Source organism: Peromyscus leucopus, chromosome 5, assembly GCF_004664715.2.
Source record: "Peromyscus leucopus breed LL Stock chromosome 5, UCI_PerLeu_2.1, whole genome shotgun sequence".
NCBI lineage: Eukaryota > Metazoa > Chordata > Mammalia > Rodentia > Cricetidae > Peromyscus > Peromyscus leucopus.
Window position 1 is genome coordinate 23027721 of NC_051067.1, and position 23361 is coordinate 23051081.

The following is a 23361-nucleotide window of genomic DNA, read 5'->3' on the forward strand; positions in this document are numbered from 1 at the left end:
CCACTTAATCAAGGAACTTCGAGCTTCCTGGTGACCTATAGATCATCAACAGGAGATTGTATCATTTCCTCTTTTCTGTGACAAAATGCTAGAGGAAGACAACTAAGGGAGGGGAGGCTTGTTTGTGCCTCATGACTGGGGAAGGGATGCCATCCGTCATAGCAGGGAAGGCGTGCCAAAAGGCTGCTCATATTACCTCAGCTATTATGAAGTAGAGTGAGATGAATTCTGACGCTCAGCTCACCTTTTTTCCTTTTGATTCAGCCCAGGATCCCAGCCTGTAGGTTGGGGCCACCCACATTCAAGATACGTTTTCTTCTTCAGTTAAATTCTTCTGGAAACATCCTCATATACACGCACCCAGAGGTGTGTTTCCTAGTGATGCTAAGGCCAGTCAAGTTGACAATGACGATTAATTATCACAGAGGTCACATGACTAAATGCAGTCATGGACATAGTTGGGTGGTTTGGTTTGATTTGGTTTGGTTTGGGGGAGGGTTTTGTTTTGAGACAAGGTCTAACTATGTAGCCCTGACTGTCCAGAACTCACTATGTATCCCTGGCTGTCTGGAACTCACTATGTAGACCAATTGGCCTCAAATTCACAGAGATCCACGTGCCTTTGTCCCCTGAGCACTGGTACACACCTCCTTGCCTGGTACATAGCTGTTCTTATCTCGTTACTTTTGGTCACTAAAACTCCATTTACATAAAAATATACGCATCTGTTGTATGAGTAGGACAATTACTTTATTATGCTAACCAGAGTTCTGCTGTGTCTAATGGGGAGCAGGGTGAGTACAGTGCAGAATGGGAGAAAGACTCCGGTCAGTCCCCACCCACCCTCCCTGGCCCAACAAGGAAAACAGAAAAGACTAAGTCTGGATCACCCGTGGGTTTTGTTTTGTTTGTTTGTTTTTCTTTCTTTTCCTGATTTAAATTATTCTATGGCCTCTTACCCAAAGATGAAGTTGTAATGTAAAAGTTATTAGATTAAGTCTTTCGCTGAATTTCCTACCAAACTTTGTAACTGTCACCCTACCCCACTTCTGAAGCAGAGTGTTGCTTTCTTTTTGTTTTTGTTTCTGTTTTTGTTTTTTGTTTTTTTGAGACAGGGTCTCTCTGTGTAGCCCTGGCTATCCTGGAAGTCACTCTGTAGATCAGGCTGACCTCGAACTCAGAGATCATCTGCCTCTGCCTCCCAAGTGCTGAGATTAAAGGCGTGCTCCACCACCGCCCAGCTTGTGTTTATCATTTAAGCTACAGAAAGGAAATATGCATGGGGGACTTTTAAAAGGAAAGTCACAGTTAAAGTGATAAAAACAGTTAAGAACTCACTGAAGAGGGAAGTTCGGGGGCTGGGGGGGAGGGGGGCAGCAATGCTTGTGTTGATGCAGAATGGCAGCTGGACACGGCACACCTGAGCCCAGACTTGGCATCATGCATGAGGCATGAGCAACAAAGGAGACGATTCCCTTCTGGGGAGGAAGGTGGTCCCCAAAGTGAAGCCATAATCAAGAACACCAGAGGTGGTGAAATTTGGTTCTTGGGGGCCTTTAGTCCTGAACACTAAATGTTCCCTCATTTATTTCAGGATGAAGAGAAAGTTCTATTCTTGGGATGAGTGTATGAACTTGAGAGAAGTTAAGGTAAAGTTGTCAAGGCCCCAGCAGTACACCGGATCCAAGGACAACAGCTGAGATTATTGTAGACCGTGGTGCTCAACCTTCCTAGTGCTGCGACCCTTTAGTACAGTTCCTCACGTTGTGACTCCAACCATAAGATTATTTCCACTGCATAACTGTAATTTCACTGCTGTTATGAATCATAATGTAAATTATCTGATATGCAGTATCTTTGATATGTGACCCCCAAAGGAGTTGTGGCCCACAGGTTGAAAACCCTTGTTCTAGACTCTTCCAAATGCCTCCTAAAGATAACTGCATCTACCCCCTTCCTTCCCATTCCTCCTTTTCCCCATGTTAGTGGGGAACAGACAATAACCAGGCCTCCTCCTGTTAACAATGACCTTAGAACTCACATGTCAAGGGAAAAGGCAGCTTTTTAAATCGCCACGTACCGTTCTCTTGTGTTTTGTGTTGTGTGGCTTGGGTGAGTTTTTAGATACTTTGTGTGGAGTCTGACGTGGGTAAGTCAGAAAGAAACAGTTAGACCTGCTTTGGAATATGAAGAGGAAAAGTGGCCGGTTAACACTCCAGGCAGCTACTGTCCAGTTGGTTGCCTCTTTTCCCTTAATATGCATTGCTTAAATCATTTAATATTTGCTTTAAATTAATGCTTCAAGATCTTTTAGAATTATGTAGATAGTCACATGTAATTTATTAATGAATCTAAAGGAGATAAACAGTTACCTGAGGTAACTAGCTAGCACATATAAGGTCCTGCACTTCTATCAATTTGCTTTAAGAATAGAACTGCTCTCCTGTTTTACAGTCCCTGAAGAAACTCAATCATGCTAATGTGATTAAACTAAAAGAAGTTATCAGAGAAAATGACCATCTTTATTTTATATTTGAATATATGAAAGAAAACCTCTATCAGCTGATGAAAGACAGGTATGTCTTTATTTTATGAACACTGTATTTTCCCTGTCGTTTCTTCCCATGAATTCCGTCAGTGAATCACACTTGGTGATATGCTGGTTTCTAACTCGAAGAGGCAGATTTAAATAAACTGATACAGTTATTTCATCAAATGGTAGCATTTGACACTGAAGCCTCAGCTATGACGTCACGCCCACTCTTGCCCTGTAACTCCTGAGCAGCTAACACAAAGACAAAGTGTAAACTTACCAGCCACCCCTCCCCTTTGAACGAAGGGAATCAGTAGTCTTACATTCAAAAGTAAAGCTGGCTTTAGGCAAAAATGAGGACATTGTCTTCATTGTCCTTTCAAGCATCTTATGAAAGAGTTGAGAATAAGTGAAGAGTAAAGTAGCCTTCCAGAAACGATGAGACAGGAGCTGGGGAAATGCCGGTGAAGGCCCTGCTGGACAAGCGTGAGGACTGAGTTCTGATCCTCAGGAGCCACACAGAAAAGCCAGGTGGATGGCTGTAACCCCAACATGGGGGAAGGGGGACAGGTGGAGCCCTGGACCTCATCTGTTAGGCAGTCTGGCCAATGAGTGAGCTCCTGATTCAGTAAGAGCCTGTTTCAAAGAAGCAAGGAGGAGATAATGGAGGAAAGCCTCCAACGCTGACCTCTAGCCTCTCCAAGTAAATGCACACATTCATACGTCTATCCTGTCCCCCCACCCACCCAGAGGATAAATGCACACGTTCGTAATCCACCCTGCCCCCCCCCATGAATGCACACATTCATACATCCAGAGGATAAATGTACACATTCATACGTCCAGAGGATAAGTGCACACGTTCATAATCCACCCTGCCCCCCCCCCAGGATGAATGCACACATTCATACATCCAGAGGATAAATGCACACATTCATACGTCCACCCTACCCCCCCAGGATAAATGCATACATTTATACGTCCAGAGGATAAATGTACACATTCATACATCCAGAGGATAAGTGCACACGTTCATAGTCCACCCTGCCCCAGAGGATCTGATGAGCTCGTTCATTAGAGATACAAGGGTAAAGAAACTTAATGTTATAGCCTAAAGGAGATTCTCACTTTAATTTTCAGTTGTTGATAATTTTAGTTGGTAGTCTGACTAAGTTTTGCACTCTTAATTCAATTCTCATTGGGATCTTATCATGGATATTATCTAAGTACTACATCTAAGGTAGTAGCCACTGGCCTCGTATGACTTTCAAGCCCTTAAAATGATTAAATTGAACTGTGCTATAATGCAAAATAAATTATACACCAAACTTGGAAACTTAGTATAAAAATTATTAATAATTTTATGTCAGGCAGGTATGGTAGCTTCACACCTGTAATCCCAGCACTCAGAGGATGGAGGAAGGAGGACCAGAAGATGCAGGGTCATCTTGAGCTATGTAGCCTGGGCTTCATAAGACCAGGTCTCAGAAGTCTAAGAATAAGGGCAGTAACAACAACAACTTCGTATTGATTGTATGTTTAAATAAACACACTTTTTAAACTAAGTGTAAAGATAGAGATGGGGGAAGACCAATAAGTGGGCACTAGGAAGTAAAAGGTTCTGGAGGTTCCATGGTATAATAATAGTTGTATAATAATTTAGGTGACAATTACAAATTGCATAGTTCAAAAGGTAGCAGAGAGAATTTGGAAGTTTTTACCATAAAGAAACATAAATACTTTCCCTGATTTAAACATTATATAGTGATTATATAGTGTATACATACATGAAAATATCACATATATGCATATTTTAATATGTTTTATATTTATATAAATATGCATTTGTAATACTTAGGCATCAATCAAAATAAACTTAAAAATAAAAAATTTTAATTAAGTTTAATGTTTCCTTTTTGTTAAATGTAGCTGCTAGAAAAATTAACTGGACTCATATTTAACTCTTAACTGTTTATTGGATGGTACTGATATGCAGCATAAAACTGAAGCATGGTGGGATGTAGTAGTAGAAGCTTGTAATCCCAACACTGGGGAGGTTGAGGCAAGAAGATGGTAAGTTCAAAGCCAGCCTCAGGCATACAGCAAGACCCTATCTCAAAACAATGAGGACCTAAAACATGCAGACCCTACTTCTCAAAGTCTACTTACTTGTTTCTTGATACTGAGAGTTTTCCAGGGTAGTTTGCTCTTATTGAGACAGTTTAGATTTTAACTCTTGAATATTTGTATAAGACATTTGCTGTTGGAGTTGGGGTTTTCTGAAACATCGAAACAAACAAACAAATCGTTATTTTCACATTTTGAACCTACAGCACTTAGCACAACTCTGTTAATTATACCGTTAGCCAACAGAAGCTGCAAGGCAAAAGGAGTATCAGCCATCTTCATTTTTGGTTGGTTAACAGATATTCATTTCTTCCAGAAACAAACTGTTCCCTGAGTCAGTCATCAGAAATATTATGTATCAAATACTGCAGGGGCTGGCCTTTATCCATAAACATGGTAAGTTGCTTTGTAGTCGCATTTCCCTGTGGTTGTAGGGAATTATCAAGACCACACATAGGAATAGTGCTGTCACCCGCTAAGTTATGCTAAACACACTGAGGCTGTCATCTAAACATTATAATTTTTATAATTGTGTACAGATATCTGTTACCTATAACAGACTTTTTAGAAGTTTGATCATCAATCTCCTGCCTTATACCCCTTCCCCAAAACTCAATCAGAGAAAGTTGAAAAAAAAGAAAAAAGAAAACAAATTCTCTCTTGTGGGGGCAGGTTAGTGAAGGAATTCTCTTTTTAGACAGAAGTAGAAAGTAAACGGTTTTATTTGACAGGCTACAGAGAACAGCAAGCGTGGCGATCACATGTATGGCGCTAGGCTACAGGGGACCCATCTTGGAGAACCCCTGGGTGGTGTGCCGGCCGTTTCCTGATGCGGAAAGAGGGCAGCAATGGGATTTGGGGTTATGGCTGATTTTGTTTTCTCCATCCTTCTGATTGGAAAGGGTAGAGCTGTGGGGTTTTTGTTTTATTTTTTGTTTGGTTGGTTTTGGTTTTGATTGTTGTTGTTGTTATTTTTCTTCCGTGTGGGGGAAGCTTTCTGGGGCGGACTTGCCCTTGGGAGACCTGTACCCTTTCTGTTCTCTCAATGACGATCTTTCATCCAAACTTACTTTGGAAAAGATTAGACGCCTTTGATCAAGCATGGCTCCCCACAGGGATGTAAACAATGTGCTGTGCCTGTGTGTGATGTTTCATGGTGTCCTGAGCGTTTACATTTTTTATAGTGTACAGTTACATCTATTAATGGAAGCTGATATTTATTTTCTATGAATCTCTCACTCATTTACTTTTAGTTTATGTGATTTTGTTTGTCTATGGAACCAAAATAAATATTGGCTCGGAAATCGAATATGTTTGCTGTTAATGAGAGTCTGTTTAGAATCACTGGCCATTTAGATATTTAGTTAGACAAGATTTGTAGGTTTGTGTCATAGTATCGCTGCAGTTGGAACCTAGGTGGGCAGTGGTTTAAAATGTTGAGGCTTAGAGAGCCGACTCAAACCTCTGTGGAATGCCTTTGGTCCTAACCACAGTTCTTCTCCCTAGTGGGGTCTTCAGAATCGAACGCCTGAGCCCGCCTTAGGGAAGAATCCCCTTAAAGCTTACTTGCAAGGAGAGCCCTCATGGTTTTCCTTTTCATGCCCATTTCCTTTGGGCTGCCCATTAGCCTCTGTAACTGACCATTATTTCATATACAGAGTTAGTAATAATGAGCATTTTCATTACCGGGTTTTTTAAAGACTTAGCCATCAGGGAAAAGTAAACCGTTAAATAAATGAGAAGATTAGTTCAAATGTCAGGGTCTCTTTTGTCCAGCGGACTTTTCAAATATGTGATTAAACTCAGGGAGTCCTGTATTAAGCCGCAGGAACGAGACCAGCTACACCGAATCAAGCTGAGTCAGGAAGAGATGGCCAAGCTTCTCCATGTGCCTCTTCCTTCTCGTTTGTCACACTGTGGTGATAACAATATGTCCAAAGTCCATAAGGTTGTGGAATGGTAGGAGACGGTCCCAATGTGTCAGGATCTCTCTCTCATATATATCTACTAAAGTCACAAATTAAAAGTACTTGTCAAATAGGCAGTTGTTCTTAATGACCTTATATGTTGTGTGCAGGTTCCCATTCCCTGTTACTTCTTCCACAGAAGGCATTTCCTCTCCTTGCCCCATGTTGCTATAGGGGGGCTTGGTTCTATTTATACACACCAAAAGGTCATATGGTGATGATAATAAACAAGAGAACTTACTGCATTTTTTCCTCTCTTGCTTGCACAGGCTTTTTTCACAGGGACATGAAACCGGAAAACTTGCTTTGTATGGGTCCAGAGCTGGTGAAAATTGCTGATTTTGGACTTGCAAGAGAATTAAGATCACAGCCGCCATATACTGACTATGTGTCTACCAGATGGTAACGTTTATGTCTAAATTTTCCTATGTTAAATAGTTAATCTTCCCAGAGGGTCCAAATTTGGTATTTAAAATGAAATGTAGAGATTTTATGTTCTTTACAGAGAGGGAAGAATTGGCTCATGGCTATTCCAATAATGAAATAAGAGAAAGAAATAAGATTTCATTCAACCATTCATTCAGCAAATAACAATGAACACCTACTGTGTGCTACACATTACTGTAAGCACTGGGAATACAAGGCCATGAACAAAACAGAAGAGAAGTCTCTTCCCTGTGCAGCTTACGTGACAGCCAAGCACAAATATGCTAAATAGTATAAGTTACCAAAACCCTGTCACGGTCCCAACTGCCTAGCAACATAGCGCATTCTACTCAATGGAAAGCTATTCAGCAGAAGAAAGGGACAGTCTACAGTGACATACCATGGCTGCTTCTCAGAAGCCACACAGAAAAAGAGCTTCTGTATGAATACCATCATTTGTACAATGTACAAGACTAAGGAAAGCTGCCAGTTAGAGTAGTGGTTTCATGAGCCTTTGAGGATACCGGTAGCATGCCTTTCTTGATATGTTTGTTGGGCCCATGAGTGTGTTCTATTTGTGGAAAATTCATCAAGCTATACTTGTGAGTTTAAGTGTGTTTTCCTGTATATATTTGTAAGAGCAAGTGTGCCTGTATATCACATGGCAATACATTATTATAAACAAAATAACATGGAGAGGGGGTGGGAAGTGGAGTCAGTGAGGAGGGAAGAATGCTGCTGTTATAATGGAGTCTCTGACAACAGCCCTGAAGGAGATACTAAAAACAGATGCTGAGTAAAGGCCTTGGGGCAGGAGTGTGTCTTAACAAGTTCTGCAGAGAGCAGAGTCAGTGAGAAAAGCAGTTGTGGGAAGTGAGGTCAGAGTAGCTGAGGGGGTCTGGTCACATGGGACCTTTTGTAGACCATATGAGGACTGGCTTTTTTAAATTGTTTGTTTGTTTGTTTTATTGGTGTTTTGCTTGCATGTACATTTGTGTAAGAGTGTTGGATCCCCTGGAACTGGAGTTACAGAGTTAGGAGCTGCCATATGGATGCTGGGCATTGAACCCAGGTCCTTTGGAAGAGCAGCTGGAGCTGTTAATGGCTGAGCCATCTCTCCAGCCCCGAGGACTGGCTTTGAACCTACACAAAGCAGGGAACCGTGGAACAGCTGTGTGGAGCAGTGTGCTGTGCTTGGCTGGGATTTACAGCCATTTCTCTGGCTGCCACAGTGAAAGATTTTAGGAAATCAAAGACAGGAGTAGGGAGACTATCAATCAGGAAGCAAATGGTATTGAGTTGGACCTCCTGGCCATGGAAGAGATGAAGTGTATGGGATTCTGAGTCTGTATCAGATGGGGTGGCGTGGGGGTGCTGATAGAAAGGAATCAGAGACTCAAAGGCTTTTGTCTGAAGGATCTAAAAAGATGACTCACTGCTAAAATCTGGGATGAAGATCTGAAAGTCGACCTCTGGATTAAGAACTGAGAGCTTGGGCAAGGGCTGGACTGGAGACATAGCTTATGAGTCCTCAGTGCTGAGGAAATGGTACAGTCGGAGAAGAGAGGAGATCTGAGGACTGAGTCTAGATCGAGAGAGCAACTGGGTGTCCTGGTTTGCCAGGGTCAGTCTTAGCCAGTTTCATTAGCAACTGCTTCACTGAAGTAAGCTGGGGTGGACCTGGTAGACCTCTGCTCTGTGTGTGTGTGTGTGTGTGTGTGTGTGTGTGTGTGAGAGAGAGAGAGAGAGAGAGAGAGAGAGAGAGAGAGAGAGAGAGAGAGAGGGAGAGAGAGCTTGAAGATCTAACCTGGTGATGTTAGAGACATGCCTGACATGAACCAAGCCTACACCTTGACACATGGTTAAACATAAAAGATGACTGCAATTTCCCATCTCCCCTTATCCAACATTTTCCCAAAATCACGTGACAAAGTTTATAAGACAGAAGTGGTCCTCCGCTTGCTCCTCTGGTTGGGGTGTGGGCAGAAGTGCTTGATACTGCTACCCTCTAGCAGGCATAGGGAATGCCAGCCACCATGCCACAAGTCTTTGGAATGTCAGCTGGTGACATCATGGCACACAGGAACTAAGCACTAAGTGGTGCCTGAATGTTCTGTCTGCGAGGATTATTACATCGTATGAACCTACAGCAATTTCATTGTTTGATGTTATAGGTTAAGTTGTGTTTCCTCTAAAAGATATTTTGAACCTCTAATCCCATGTATATGACCCCACTTGGAAATTAAGTCTTTGTAGACGTAATTAAGTTAAACCAAAGTCAGATAGGAGTAAGATGTCTTCATCACAGCCTGGAATTGGCTTTGCCCTAGACCCTTCTGAGGTCACAGCCATGCCACATCTTGACATTAGAATTGTTGCTCTGGAGGTGTTAAGAGAATAAACTTGGTGTTTTCAGTCATTTATGTTGTGGTACTTTGTGGCAGTAACCTTGTAGTGAGGAATACATGCTTTCTGAAGAAATTATTTTGAAGGAACTCTCCCATCAACAACAGTCTCCAAAAACAAATGAAGTGTATCTTTAGTGAAAAACTGCTACTCTTCTATCAAGAGACGCAAATGCAAATGCTCATTGGCATTTGCTTTCTACCACAAGGGGTCATCATTGCTGATATAGGGCAGACCAGAATACACCAGTGTCCCAGGTAGTGTCAGGATACATTTGAAAAGTTAGTGAATGGAGAAATAAACTATATATACACCGTGGAGTTGTAGGCACCTATTAAAAAGAATGAAATTATGTCACATTTAGGAAAATGGATTGAGCTGGAGATCATCGCGTTAAGTGATAGAAGCCAGACTCAGGAAGACAGCTGTTGTGTAGGAGGAGATCATCGAGGGTTGAGGAGGTGTTGCAGGGCGTTGCCACTTGCCTTTGCTCTTGTAAATTAAAAATAGTGTTATCTGCATAAGGAAGCAAATGATAGTATGAGCATTTTCAATCATATTTTTTAAAAAAGGAAAAGAGATCCACTATTCAAGGACAACTCTTCTACCTTTACTTTCCTAACCTTCATGTCAGTACATGAACACCTGTATGTGGTTTTGTTCATGGTTCTTTATGAATAATTCAGAAAGTACTTACCTTCCGGATTATCCATATGAAAACCACAATGGATGTGGTTCAATGGATATGAAAAGCACAATGTCAAGCCACATGGACATTTCCTCTACATTTGTAGCCAGCCCCAATAACTGTGGTCAGGAAGTAGGTGTCACACCAAGTCCCTGGTAGACAGAAGGCACTTTGTCCTTGGGCCTTGATGGAACCTCTGAGCAAACAGTTGACTCCTGCTGTCCATCTACCTGTGACATTACCCTGGAAACAGCCTTTTCCATGTTGTTTTCTGTTTCCACAGGTATCGTGCTCCTGAAGTTTTACTAAGATCGTCGGTGTACAGCTCTCCCATTGATGTGTGGGCTGTGGGAAGTATAATGGCCGAGCTCTATACCTTTAGACCACTTTTCCCAGGGACAAGTGAGGTTGATGAAATCTTTAAAATTTGCCAAGTGTTAGGGACTCCTAAGAAAGTAAGTACTCTAGTCTCTGAGTTGTCATGACCTTTGAGTACCCCTCCTTGCCACTTTGCTTTTTCATTTTATGACTTCTGACTACTTTTCACTTTAGCAGAGGTGTGCGATGTTTTCAGTTTCAAATAGCTTTATATGTTAATGGCTGTCTTACACACATTTTTTTAAATGGGAGCAATAAGGAATGCAAGAAGTCAGAATCCCACCAGATTTGAAGGGAGAAAAGGTGTTTGCTTTTCCCTAAGAAATGTAGGGGGAGAGTCTGCCTAGAGCTTAAGTTTGGACTGATGATCCTGACTCCAGGATAGGCCACTGAGACTGTCCTGCCTGTTCTGTGAATGCCCATCACTCATTCATTAACCCTTGGGACCCTAGACCTTATTTTCTCTTAGCCTTTTTTCTGGTTTCCATTTCTATTTCTGCTATGGTTTTAGGTCTACTGAATTCTGAGTACCTCTCCATGGCTATTGCCTTTGGGGTAGACCTTACTCTCTAAGATGGAATTAATAAACATAACATGGAATTATAGCCTAATGAAGCCAGCACTGGCCTCTCAGTTGACAGATAAATGTAGATGCTAAGGCATAAAGCTGATGACCATTTTCCAGCTACAAGTGCTTTAATAGTGGACTTGCTCTGATGTGTAGGGATCTTCATAGGATGCAGCCTCTTTATAACGCTTATGTCCTTATTTATTCAGTCACTAAGTTGTCACAGAGACTAAAAACCAGAAAGAGTTTGTTTGATATTTGGAAATCTGTAGATGTACTCTTTCATTTTTACCCCCTTTCAGTTCCATGTTCTTTTCATAAGGCGTAGAGTCTAGTATTTTATTTGCACATTTATTTATCTGACTCAGAGTTGAAGTTTTCCCACATGAGCGGTTTCTATGTCACTCCTGTGTTTTTATATCAATTACAAAAATCAATTTTCTCTTTGCATATATCCTTAAACAGAGTGATTGGCCAGAAGGATACCAGCTTGCCTCCTCCATGAATTTCCGCTTTCCTCAGTGCATTCCTATAAACCTGAAAACTCTCATTCCCAATGCCAGTACCGAGGCTATTCAGCTTATGACAGAAATGTTGAGCTGGGATCCAAAGAAACGACCAACTGCAAGCCAGGTGAGGAGTTCCCGGGGACAGCTTTTTAAACTTGAGAGGGTTTTTAAAAAGTATTTGTTTCATGTGTATGTGTATATGTGTGTGCCTCAGTATATGGATGTGCACCACATATGTACAGGAGCCCACAGAGGCCAGAAGAGAGCACTGGATCCCCTGGAACTGGGGCTATAAGTGGTTATGAGCCACCATGTAGGGGCTTGTAGCAGGCTTTTCCTTGGGCCACCAACCAGCTCCCAAATCATGACATGGAAACGAAACTTATTATTAGTTCTGAATGCTTGGCCTTATCTTATGCTTGTCTCACTAGCTCTTATAACTTATTTTAACCTGTTTCTCTTCATCTACATTTTGCCTCAGGGCTTTTTACCTTTCATTCTGTATGTCCTACTTCTCCTGCTTCTTCCATGTCTGGCCCTGGGTGTCTCCCTCTCTTTCTCCCTTGTTTTCCTTCTTTCCTTCTTTCTTTCTTTCTTTCTTTCTTTCTTTCTTTCTTTCTTTCTTTCTTTCTTTCTTTCTCTCTCTCTCTCTCTCTCTCTCTCTCTCTCTCTCTCTCTCTCTCTCCTAGATTCCTCCTCCTACTTATTCCCTCTGCCTGCCAGCCCCGCCTATCCCTCTACTGCCTATTGGTCATTCAGCTTTTTATTAGACCAATAAAGTGCCTTAGGCAGGCAATGTAAAACAGCAACACACTTTTACATAGTTAAACAAATGCAGCATAAACAAATGCAACACACCTTTACATAGTTAAAGTGATATTCCAAAAACATAAACAAATATAAAACACCTTTACATAGTTAAAGTGATATTATATTCCACAACGGGGGCTGGGAACCAAACCCACGTCTTCTACAAAAGCAGTAAGTGCTCTTAGCTGCTAAGCCATCTCTCCAACCTCTAAATTTGTGGAGTTTTACAATTTTACATTTGCAATCACATTTGCAATTTTACAGAGGCATCGACTCTTGACCCATGTTTTACCAAGATCAATAATCACTGAAACCCAAGACACCCACTATATGCAACAAAGCAATAGTGAGCCATGGGAAGTTTGGAGAGTATTGTAAATGGAGCCACAGCATGATGGTGTCATGTGGTCCCAATGAGCCAGAAAGGAGGCCAGCACTAATGATAAGTCTGGTGTGACCTTCGAGTCAGGCAGATTCCTGTTCTCAGCAGCACACAGTAGACTTCTTTGGTTGAGGGGCAGGATTCTTGTTCACGGTGTGTATCAAGAAATGAGACGTGGCCGAGTGGTGGTGGCATGTACCTTTAATCCTAGCACTCAGGAGGCAGAGGCAGGTGAATCTCTGTGAGTTCAAGGCCAGCCTGGTCTACAAAGTGAGTTCCAGGACAGGCTACACAGAGAAACCCTGTCTTGAAAAAAAAAAAAAAAAAAGACTGCAGACTGCAGTATTGGGGTTTAGCTTTTGACTCCCACAAGAGGGTAGCATTGTGGCACTTTGTGGCACAATTCTCCTGATCTTTAAAATGCCATCCCTTTATTTGCCAAAGGCTTAACAACAACCAAAAAAAAAAAAGATGATGAATTTTATTATATTCTTTAAATTTAGCATAAATTCCATGTGAAAATTACCCCTCCCTCATTTTTTTAAAAAATGAACTTAATGTGTTTCCTAAAGACTAGCTACAACAACCAAAGAGCAAGATTAATCCAGGCATAGCTGAGCACAGACAGGTAATTAGAGAATCGTGGCTGGAGTGCGGTTGCCCTGTGTAGTAGAATATTGTTCTAAGGGGTGGTGCTTCTGTTTATGTTGCATTTGTTTAACTCTGTGAAGCTGTGTTACTGTGCCTGTGCAAAACACTTATGGTCTGATAAAGAACTAGCCAATAACAAGGCAGGAGAAAGGATAGGTGGGGCTGGCAGGCAGAGAGAATAGCTAGAAGGAGAAAATTGGGAGGAGAGAAAGAGGAGGACTCCAGGGCCCGGCCAGCCACCTAGCTACAGAGCAAGTCACAGAGTAAGAGTAAGATTTACAGAAGTAAGAGAAGGGGAAAGCCCAGGGGCAAAAGGTAGACGGGATAATTTAAAGGTAAGGAAAGCTGGCTGGGCATTCATAATTAAGAATAAGCCTCCGTGTGTGAATTTATTTGGGAGTTGTGTGGCAGGCCCCCAAAAGAGCAAAAACCTCCAACAACAGCCCTGTGAGATAATCACCCCAGCAATGGTCCTGGCATAGGAAGAAGTCACCAGAGATTGTGCATATCTACTTAAAAACCAAGTCATTAAAACCAACAGAAAACATGTGTAAATACTTGATACCATGATGAGAAAAGTGTGGCTATGAAAGCAAGAAAGAGGGGCCAGCTAGATGGGTCAGCAGGTTCGGGTACTTCCTGAGGTCCTGAGGTCAATCCTGAGAACCTGCATTCGGTTGTTTATAATTTGGCTAGAGAAAAGTTCTCAATGTGTTCGCCTTGCCTATAGTTTATTTAAAAAGATGAGATAAAATACAAGGAATGTGCACCTGTGGATTTAGCAGTATGCTTCAGTTCTGGAAGGCACTTTCTCCTGGGAAGTTTGTCTTTTGGCTACAGGGCTCTCAGCATTTCCCAACCTTGTATTTCCTACACAGATCCTACTTACTTGGGCCTCATTAGTGCAGAGTTCATGGTTAGCATGTAGAAGACCACAGGGTCAATACCCAGAACTCCCACCAAGAAAATAATTGTTAATAATGAGCAGTGTGCCCTACATTAAGGATACACATGATTTAAACTTGGAAACATTGATTAGATATGACATTTCACATGATATTATCATGCTTTTCCAGGCATTGAAGCACCCATATTTTCAAGTCGGTCAGGTATTGGGCCCTTCCGCACACCATCTGGATGCAAAGCAAACTTTAAACAAGCAGTTACAGCCACTGGAACGAAAGCCATCTTTCTCTGAACGGGATCCTCAGCCTTTGCCAAACATACTTGATCAGCCTGCCGGGCAGCCCCAGCCAAAACAGGGCCACCAGCCACTGCAGACCATTCAGCCACCACAAAACACAGCCATCCAGCCACCTCCAAAGCAGCAGGGTCACCAGAAACCACCACCAGTGATGTTTCCAAGTATTGTCAAAACCATGCAAACGGTGAGTAAGTAGCCAGGAAGGATGCCTTAGATGGCATGGCCTACAGTTTGAGTAGGAAGTGGCCAAGAACCACACATTAGACTGTTGGCACAATTCTAACTGTGGAGTGTGTATGGCACTTGTTCCAGGTCGAAGCCCTTGATTTTCTTGGTTGAGGTTTGGCAAGAGGTAAGGTAATATTTTAAGATGACGATGAGAAGTTTCCAGAATAAAGGAATAATATTCACATGTTGCGGGCATCTTTTAAGAATTCCTAGAAGGAACTGGACACTCTAGGGCACTGATCTTAAATATTAAGGATTTTCCCAAGGACTTCATACTGTTTTTCACTGATAATGAACACAAACAGACTGAAAGGTTTTAAAAAATATAGTTTTAATATATTTTTAAATTTTTGAGATTATAATATGATTACATTATTTTCTCCTTCCTTCCCTCCCTCCAAACCTTCTTGTACCCTTCTTAGTATCTTTTAAAATCATGGCCTCTTGCCGGGCGGTGGTGGCGCACGCCTTTAATCCCAGCACTCGGGAGGCAGAGCCAGGCGGATCTCTGTGAGTTCGAGGCCAGCCTGGGCTACCAAGTGAGTTCCAGGAAAGGCGCAAAGCTACACAGAGAAACCCTGTCTCGAAAAACCAAAAAAAAAAAAAAAATCATGGCCTCTTTTTCATTATTGGCGTGTGTGTGTGTGTGTGTGTGTGTGTGTGTGTGTGTGTATTCCCAAATATATAAATACAGCCTGTGCAGTCTGTACCCATATGTTTGTTTTCAGGGCTGACTATTGCCATTGGACTTCTTCCCACACAGATCTTTTCAAACACTGTATCTAATTCCTGGTCCACCCCTAACTCTCACCATCTTTATATGGACTCTCCCATCTCCCACTAACCAAACCCATCCTAACACACTGCTAATTTCTGTTTCTAGTGTTGTTGTATAGCATTTCCCCTTCTACTGGAGTGTAAGCTCTGTGACATCAGAAAAATGTCTGATTTGTTTATCAACATAACTCCAGAATTTAGAAGGTGCCTACCATGGAGAGGATTTTTAATAAATATTTACTGAATAAGTGAACAACCTCCAGGGTCCAGACTCTTCTCCATCCAGCTCTGAACATTAGAGAATGTGGTTCTCTGTGGAGACTGTGGTTCTCTGTAGCATGTAATAGAGAGAATGTGGTTCTATGTGGCATGTACTAGAAGGGGGACTGTGCTTCTTTGTGGTGTGTAATAGGGAAAGTGTGGTTCTCTATGCCATATAATAGAAGGTATCGTTCTTCCAGAGAGGCAGTCTTGCAGGTATTTGAAAACAGCCCTTGTATCCTCTGTCCTCTGGGTGAAACATCCCCATCTCCCCCGTGACTCCTGTTCTGACAGGCCTCCAGGCCCCTCCTCACTCTGCTGGCCACTCAGAAGGAAGCTGCCTGAGCTGGAGGCAGACAGACGTACCAGGAGGGGTAAAGCAGGAGGGGTGTCTTCCAACCTTCCAAAACCGAAGGAAGGGTCACTCAGGCCATGGAGGGCTGCGTTTCCTTTCCCCCTTCAGAAGGCCATCGGATGCTGGTGCACACTGAGAGCAAAGAAAAGGAAGCTCATATTTACTAAGCAGTTTCTAAGAACTGTACACTGTGTTCAGACCCTTACTTGGCTTACTCACCAAGTTATAGAACCTAATAACTAGCCCTTCATCATTATATAGCTAACATATTCCAGACCTGGGAGGAAATGTTCTATCCATGAGAATTTCCACGTCTGTTTTGTTACTAAATGTTTCTGCAGATCACATATTCTGTACTTCAACTTGCATATTCTCAGTTACCTCCCAAACTTGCTATTCTTGCATGCTGATTGTCTCTCCTGGGTTTAACAGTCCTGACATCTGTGGGTTTATTTAGTTGTCTCTTTCTTCTCCTGTATCCACATGATGAACAGAAAAGCAGGATGCTCTTGGGCAGCAACAAGAACCTTCTAGGTAGGCATCGATCTGCTGATCACTGGTTAAATTATTAAACTACGTACTGATCCACATTCACTGGCCTCTGATTGTTCCATTGTTGAGGGGATTGTGACAACCCATGACACCATTTGGACCAGTGCTCACATGTACTTCCCACCACATCGGATGGAGTCACAGCTCTATGAAAAATGGTGGCTTGTGTGACCCACCGATTTCCTAGAATTGTTGCCCTCATTCCAAAACAAAGTATTGACACGGATTGCCAAATTTTACTTTCTCTTTTAAAGGGGGCAGATTACTTATGTCTGCCCCCTTCCGGTCTTCCCAAATGTGCAGGATCACTCTGTATTTCCCGACATGGCTCGGCAGAATCGGCATTCCGCTTCACACTAAAAGGCAGTCCAGCGGAGGACAGTCCAAGCTCAGCTGTGTTGATTCTGTGCATCCAGAGCTTTGGATCTTTTAACCCTGTTTGTTTTGGAAAGTGTTCTTTCTGGCTAAGTAAATGACGGTGCAGAGGTTGGCAGCCATCATTTCCTGCCATCCCATCCAGATGTCACCAGCTCCTGCACTTCTGAGCCTTTCTTCCAGCTCCCCCTGCCCACGGCACAGCCAGCCTTCCTTCCCTGCTCCGCTCCTTATTTTGAACTGTGTGTGTGTTTTTCCATCACATGCCGCAGACCACTTTTTGATCAGTTTATGGGAAGCAGCTCACTGTCTGTCCTGGGCCACAACTTCTTCCTCAGTTCTTGTTCCTGTTAGCAGGAACACTATTCAAAGACAGTTAGACTTAAATTTAAAATTTTTAATACATGTACTTATTTCTTGGGGAGGGGCACTCGTGTTTCCAGGGTAACCCGCAGGAATCTGTTCTGTCTTTCCATCCTGGAGTCCCTGGAATGGAACTCGGGTTGTCAGGGTTTTCAACAAGTGACTTTACATTCCAGGCCACCCCAGCTGAAAGACACAGGGACTTGACAACCACAGTCTACTCCACAAGGCTATTTCCTCTTAAGGAGAAGGGCAGAAAGGCTCTCAGCCACGTCTCAGTTTTTTAGATTCTGTCTATAAGAGGTCAACCCAGAACCTCAGACTTTAGTACCCAGTGATGGTTGGTCTGAATTGTCAGTGTGACACATTCTAGAGTCACCTGGGGTGAGGGTCTCCTTTGAGGGACTGCCTCGATCAGGTCGATCAGGTTGGCCTTCGAGTATGTCTGGGGAATTATCTTGATTATGTCCATCAATGCGGGAAGAGCCAGCCTGAAACTGGGTGGTACTATTCCTTAGAGTCCTGTATGTAGCTAGAGTTTTCCTGCCTTGCCCACAGTCAGGACAAATCTTTATCACCTGCCAGTCCCACAGCCACTCAGACCCAACCAAGTAAACACAGAGACTTATTTTGCTTACAAACTGTATGGCCGTGGCAGGCTTCTTGCTGTTTTTTTTTTTTTTTTTTTTTTTTTTTTTGGTTTTTCAAGACAGGGTTTCTCTGTGTAGCTTTGCGCCTTTCCTGGATAGACCAGGCTAGCCTCGAACTCACAAAGATCCGCCTGCCTCTGCCTCCCAAGTGCTGGGATTAAAGGCGTGCGCCACCACTGCCCGGCCTAACTGTTCTTATAACTTAAATTAATCCATTTCCACAAATCTATACCCTGCCACATGGCTCGTGGCTTACCGGCATCTTTTCATGCTGCTTGTCAGGATGGTGGCTGGCAGTGTGTCCTTCTGCCTCCCTGTTCTTTTATTTCTCCTCTCTGTTAGTCCCGCCTATACTTCCTGCCTAGCCACGGCCAATCAGGTTTTATTTATTGGCCAATCAGAGCAACTTGACATACAGACCATCCCCCAGCACAGCCAAGTGCAGACCATCTCAGACACCTGCACTCAGGCCCATGGTCCTAATCATCCTCTATGCGGACCTGCTGGGTAAAGCCACGAGGAACCCGAGAACGGGCTCCCACAGGACATACAGAACATTCCACAGTACCTGTACTGTAATGAAACAGAGAAAGCAAGCCGAGCAGCCTGTAGGTGGACATGTATTTATTCTCTTTCTGCTCCTGACTGGATGCAGCTAGCTGCTTCAGGTGCCTGGTGCCCTTTTTCTCTATTTGGGGGGTGGTGGGGTGTGGTACTAGGTAGCTGGGTTGGATCTGGGCCATTGGGCATGCTACAAGTGTGTTCTACCACCGCCTCTTTACAGTACCTTGTCTACATTTTCATGTGCTTGGATACACAAGTAGTAACGGTCCCCCACAGTTATCAGCTGTATTCAGTATAATAGCATGGGAAACACATTTGTTGCCAATAACAGAAAGCGTCACTGGGGGGCTGGAGCATCTAAGTTTCTGTAAGTACATTCTGTGACGTCCACATGATGACAGTCACCCATGGAAGCATTTCTCAGGACATGTCCTTTCATTAAGTGGCACCTAATTGTGAATGGGAAGAAGAGTTGAGAATCGAGAACCTTGCTGTCTATTGGCTTGTGCAAATCTTAGATAATCTAGGACTTCACGGCTGACTTGTTTTCACCACAGAAGCCGATCAACACACTGAGCCATAAAGGAGCCCGGAGACGCTGGGGCCAGACTGTCTTCAAGTCCGGGGACAGCTGTGATGACTTTGAGGACTGCGACTTGGGAGCTTCCCATTCCAAGAAGCCGAGCATGGGTGCCTTCAAGGAAAAGAAGAAGAAAGAGTCTCCATTTCGGTAAGATTGCACATTCTCCAGGGAAATGTACCTTACCACGCATCACCTTTATTTCACCCATTAAATATGACAACAAAGATTAATACTTTCTTCTACAAACCCCAGAAATCTTAATTCATACATCCAGAAAGGTGAGAATCTTGACTTTTCACAGTAATGAATTATCGGTGTGTTCATGTGTGTGTAGGGCAAAGTTCTTATTCAGCTTTTATTTTGCTCTACAGTTTTTTATTTTTGTTTCGTTTTGTTTTTGAGACAGTCTAGCTATGTTGCCCAGGCCAGGTCTCACACTTGTAGACTGGAGTGGTCCCCACCCTGTCTCCTGAGTACCTCGGACCACAGGTACAAGCTAGCCACACCCAGCTTACTCCAGGGAATTGTGAATGTCTTTATTCCCACCTAAAGTTCACATTTCTGTGTACAGAATGCAGAGCACCACATACACAATTTTCTCTGATGATGTTAAGGGTTATTTATTAGATCGCTTCCTGTTAAAACATTGGAAAATCATTTCTGAACCTTTCCCGGAAGTTCAGCAGGTCCTTGTCGTCAGGAGTTAGGTCATCCTTCCTGCATTACTCGGCTCTGATTAGGGAGGGCTAATTTCACTGGCTGACGCCTGTAGTCCCGGCTACTCTGGAGTCTGAGGAAGAAAGATACAAAGGTTCAAGGCCAGCCTGGATTATATAGTTGATACTTGGTCTCAAAAAATAAACGAAGCAACAACAAAAAGCCCACCCCATAAAAACAGGTCAAAATAATAACAACAACAATAAAACCAAACCAAAACAGGCTTGATGACACATACCTGTTATTCCAGCACTTGGGACCAGTGACATGGGGATCTGGGATCAGAACTTCAAGGCCACTTACCCACATAGTGAGTTTAAAAAGCCACATCTTAAAATAACAGCACACACACACACACACACACACACACACACACACACACACACACACACACGGCAAGCCTCCATGTAGCACACACTGTAATTCCAGCTACTATAGAGGATAAGAACCACAAATTCAGAGCTAACCTGGGCAACTCAGGGGCATCTGGTCTCCAAATGAGAAAGGGGTTGGGAGTGCAGCTCAGTGTAGAGTGTTTGCCTTGTATGTATGAGAACCTAGTACCGTCCCCTGGGAGAGGTGAGTGGAGGATAAAGCATGGGGAGAACTTCCGTAGGTAGTAAAACTACAGGGGAATAAGAGGGAAAGAAGCCAGATGTGGTGACCCATCCCCAGTCAAAGATGCTACTGTGTCTAGAGCTCCTCCAGAGTGGGCGGCCAGTGTCCTACCCAAAACAACCTTCCTAGATAGACATGACTTTAGTGGCGGGTAGAGATGGCCATGGCTGCCGTGTGGTCTTCTAACATTATGACTGAAGCAATTCCAGAAGAGTTCAACTAGATTACATACCCATAAACTGCTATAGAGGTTCTACCGCATCTTGTTCAATGTCGGAAATGGCCCCTGTGCTGGCAGAGATATGGAGGGAGTTGGCATTCAGCAATCCCGACAGCAGACGGCCTCGTGCTTTGCATCAACTCATTTGAGTCACTGAAGGAGATGGGGGAGAGAACTACTGATTTTCATACTCTGACTGGTGCTTTGTGTTGACTTTCAAGGTTTCCAGAGTCAGGACCGTCAGACTCCACCCACAACAAGGGGGAAAACAGGAGTTTACATGCAGCTGTTTCCTTAAAGTCCGATACAGACTTGTCAACTGCTTCAACAGCCAAGCAGTACTATTTGAAACAATCAAGATACCTTCCAGGTAAGTAGAGAAAATTTACCACTTAATAGTTAACCACTTAATCCCAGCACTCAGAGGTGCTGGAGGATTAGGAGGATTAGGGATTCCAGGCCAACCGGATCTATCTGATACCCTGGTTCAAAACAACAAAAATGTTTAATGTTAGTCAGTCTTGATAGGGTAAAGTGCCTTGGTGTCTCTGGAAGGGGGCGCCAGAGGAGAGAGCAGAGTCCCGGGACTCCTGAGCAGCTGTGCCTCTTGCCATGAGCTTCTTGTCTCTGTGACTAATGGAAGTAAGTCTGTTCAAAAAATACAGAGCCGAGCGCTGGGAAATAGCTCAGTGGCAGTACGCTCACCTAACACGCACAGGCCCGCTTTCTATCCCCAGCACCATCAAAGAAAAAAAGAAAAAGAAAATGCAGAACACCAAACGATTCGCCTGCTTCCCCAAAGCTGCTCGGACCAATGCTGTCCATTTATTTAGTACGTGTTCAATTTTATTAAAGTAATTAGACACCCTCATCGCAAGTTTTTACAAAACATAAATTTAAAAAATCTTGTGTCCTAAACAACATGCTGTGTGTGTTTACAAGCTGCTTCTGGCTGCTGGGAAGAACAGGCTAGAGGCTCAAGTAGATTAAGAGACAGTCAAGATGGCGTCGCATGTGTCCACAGGAGGGGCAGCAGAGGTGGAAGTGGGTACGATGCAGATGTGGTGGTGACCGATGGGCTTTGCTGATGGGTAAGCCTGGGGGCAGATAAGGGACAGCAGGGAAGAGCAGGTTTACAAGTGGGAGGAAGTGGTCCCTTGCGGATGGTAGAAGCTGATGATTCAGGAGAGGAGGGGATGAATGGGGGGATGCAGCCCTTCAGGAAGTGAGAGGAATCAAGAGCAAGCACTCAGGGGGTTTGCCTTAGAGAGGAGCACACCTCCTAGAATCCTTGGGTGCTAGCAACCTTGTAAAGCTCGGTGCTGAAACCGTGAGCATTCCAAGCTAACAGCAGAAGCATGGATGCAGCAGGCATCCCAGAACAGATTTAGGGGGACTACTCCCTGTTGAAAAAAAAATACAAAGTAAGGAGGTGCTGTCACATGCCTTTAACCCCAGCATTTGGGAGGCAGAGGCAGGTGGGTGCCTGGTCTACAGGCTGAGCTCCAGGACAGCCAGGGCTACAGTACAGTGAAACTCCTGAAAAACCAAAAGGAAGAAAAACAGTATAAGGGACATTTAAAGTTTAGTGGTCTCTGATGGTAGGAATGACCTACCGTTAGTCACTGGCAAAGGATTAGGAGCTCAAAGCACCCCCATTTTCATGTTCCACTTCCCAATATGGCTTTTAGGAATATAGGTCAAGCCGTCCAATATGTCCTATCACTTCCTTTTTGTGATGAAAGACCTAACAGATGCCACAAGTTACTTCAGATGGGAAGTATAGCTGTAAACGAGACCTGAGAATTGGACTCAATGATGAAGGGTTGTTTATAACTAAACTTGAGCCTGGAACAGGCTGGACTCTGTCCTGAGATCTCCCCTCAGGCTTGATGAGACTGGGTTAAGTTCAGGCATTTGGACAACCATTTATGATTATCTGGTCTGAACCAGTGACTCTGAATTAACAGACAAGGGACAGGAGAGAAGACCATTGTTGGTGCCTATGTTGACTCATAGTTTTTGTTTGGTTGGTTTTTCGAGACAGGGTTTCTCTGTGTTACAGCTCTGGCTGTCCTGGACCTCACTCTGTACACCAAGCCAGCCTCGAACCCAGAGATCCACCTGCCTCTGCCTCCTGAGTGCTAAGATTAAAGGCATGCGCCACTTTGTCCAACTTCCATAATTATTTTTATAATTGAATATCTTAATAACTAAAAAAGAATAATACATTGAGGGCCTACTTTTTAACTCTAAAGCCAAGTACATGAAAAGTCTTAGATCAGTGGTTCTCAAACATGTGGGTCTTGACCCCTTTGGGGTTATATATCAGATCTTTACATTATGATTTATAACAATAGCAAAATTAGTTATGAAGTAGGAGCGGAAATAATTTTATGGTTGGGGTCACCACAACATGAGGAACTGTATTAAAGGGTCACAGCATTAG

General features: G+C 43.3%; 1 protein-coding gene across 5 annotated transcripts in view; it reads left to right on the forward strand.

Moving 5' to 3' along the window:
• The window catches only part of Mak (male germ cell associated kinase), a 50409-nt gene that overhangs the window by 14663 nt on the left and 12385 nt on the right, over positions 1-23361 (forward strand). For all 5 annotated transcript variants that reach the window (XM_037205781.1, XM_037205785.1, XM_037205783.1 and 2 more), the window contains exons 3-11: positions 1595-1649; positions 2455-2576; positions 4977-5056; positions 6897-7029; positions 10431-10602; positions 11559-11726; positions 14522-14833; positions 19332-19504; positions 21134-21282. In XM_037205781.1, the coding sequence (XP_037061676.1) occupies positions 1595-1649; positions 2455-2576; positions 4977-5056; positions 6897-7029; positions 10431-10602; positions 11559-11726; positions 14522-14833; positions 19332-19504; positions 21134-21282 (1364 nt within the window). The remainder of the gene's footprint in view (positions 1-1594; positions 1650-2454; positions 2577-4976; positions 5057-6896; positions 7030-10430; positions 10603-11558; positions 11727-14521; positions 14834-19331; positions 19505-21133; positions 21283-23361) is intronic.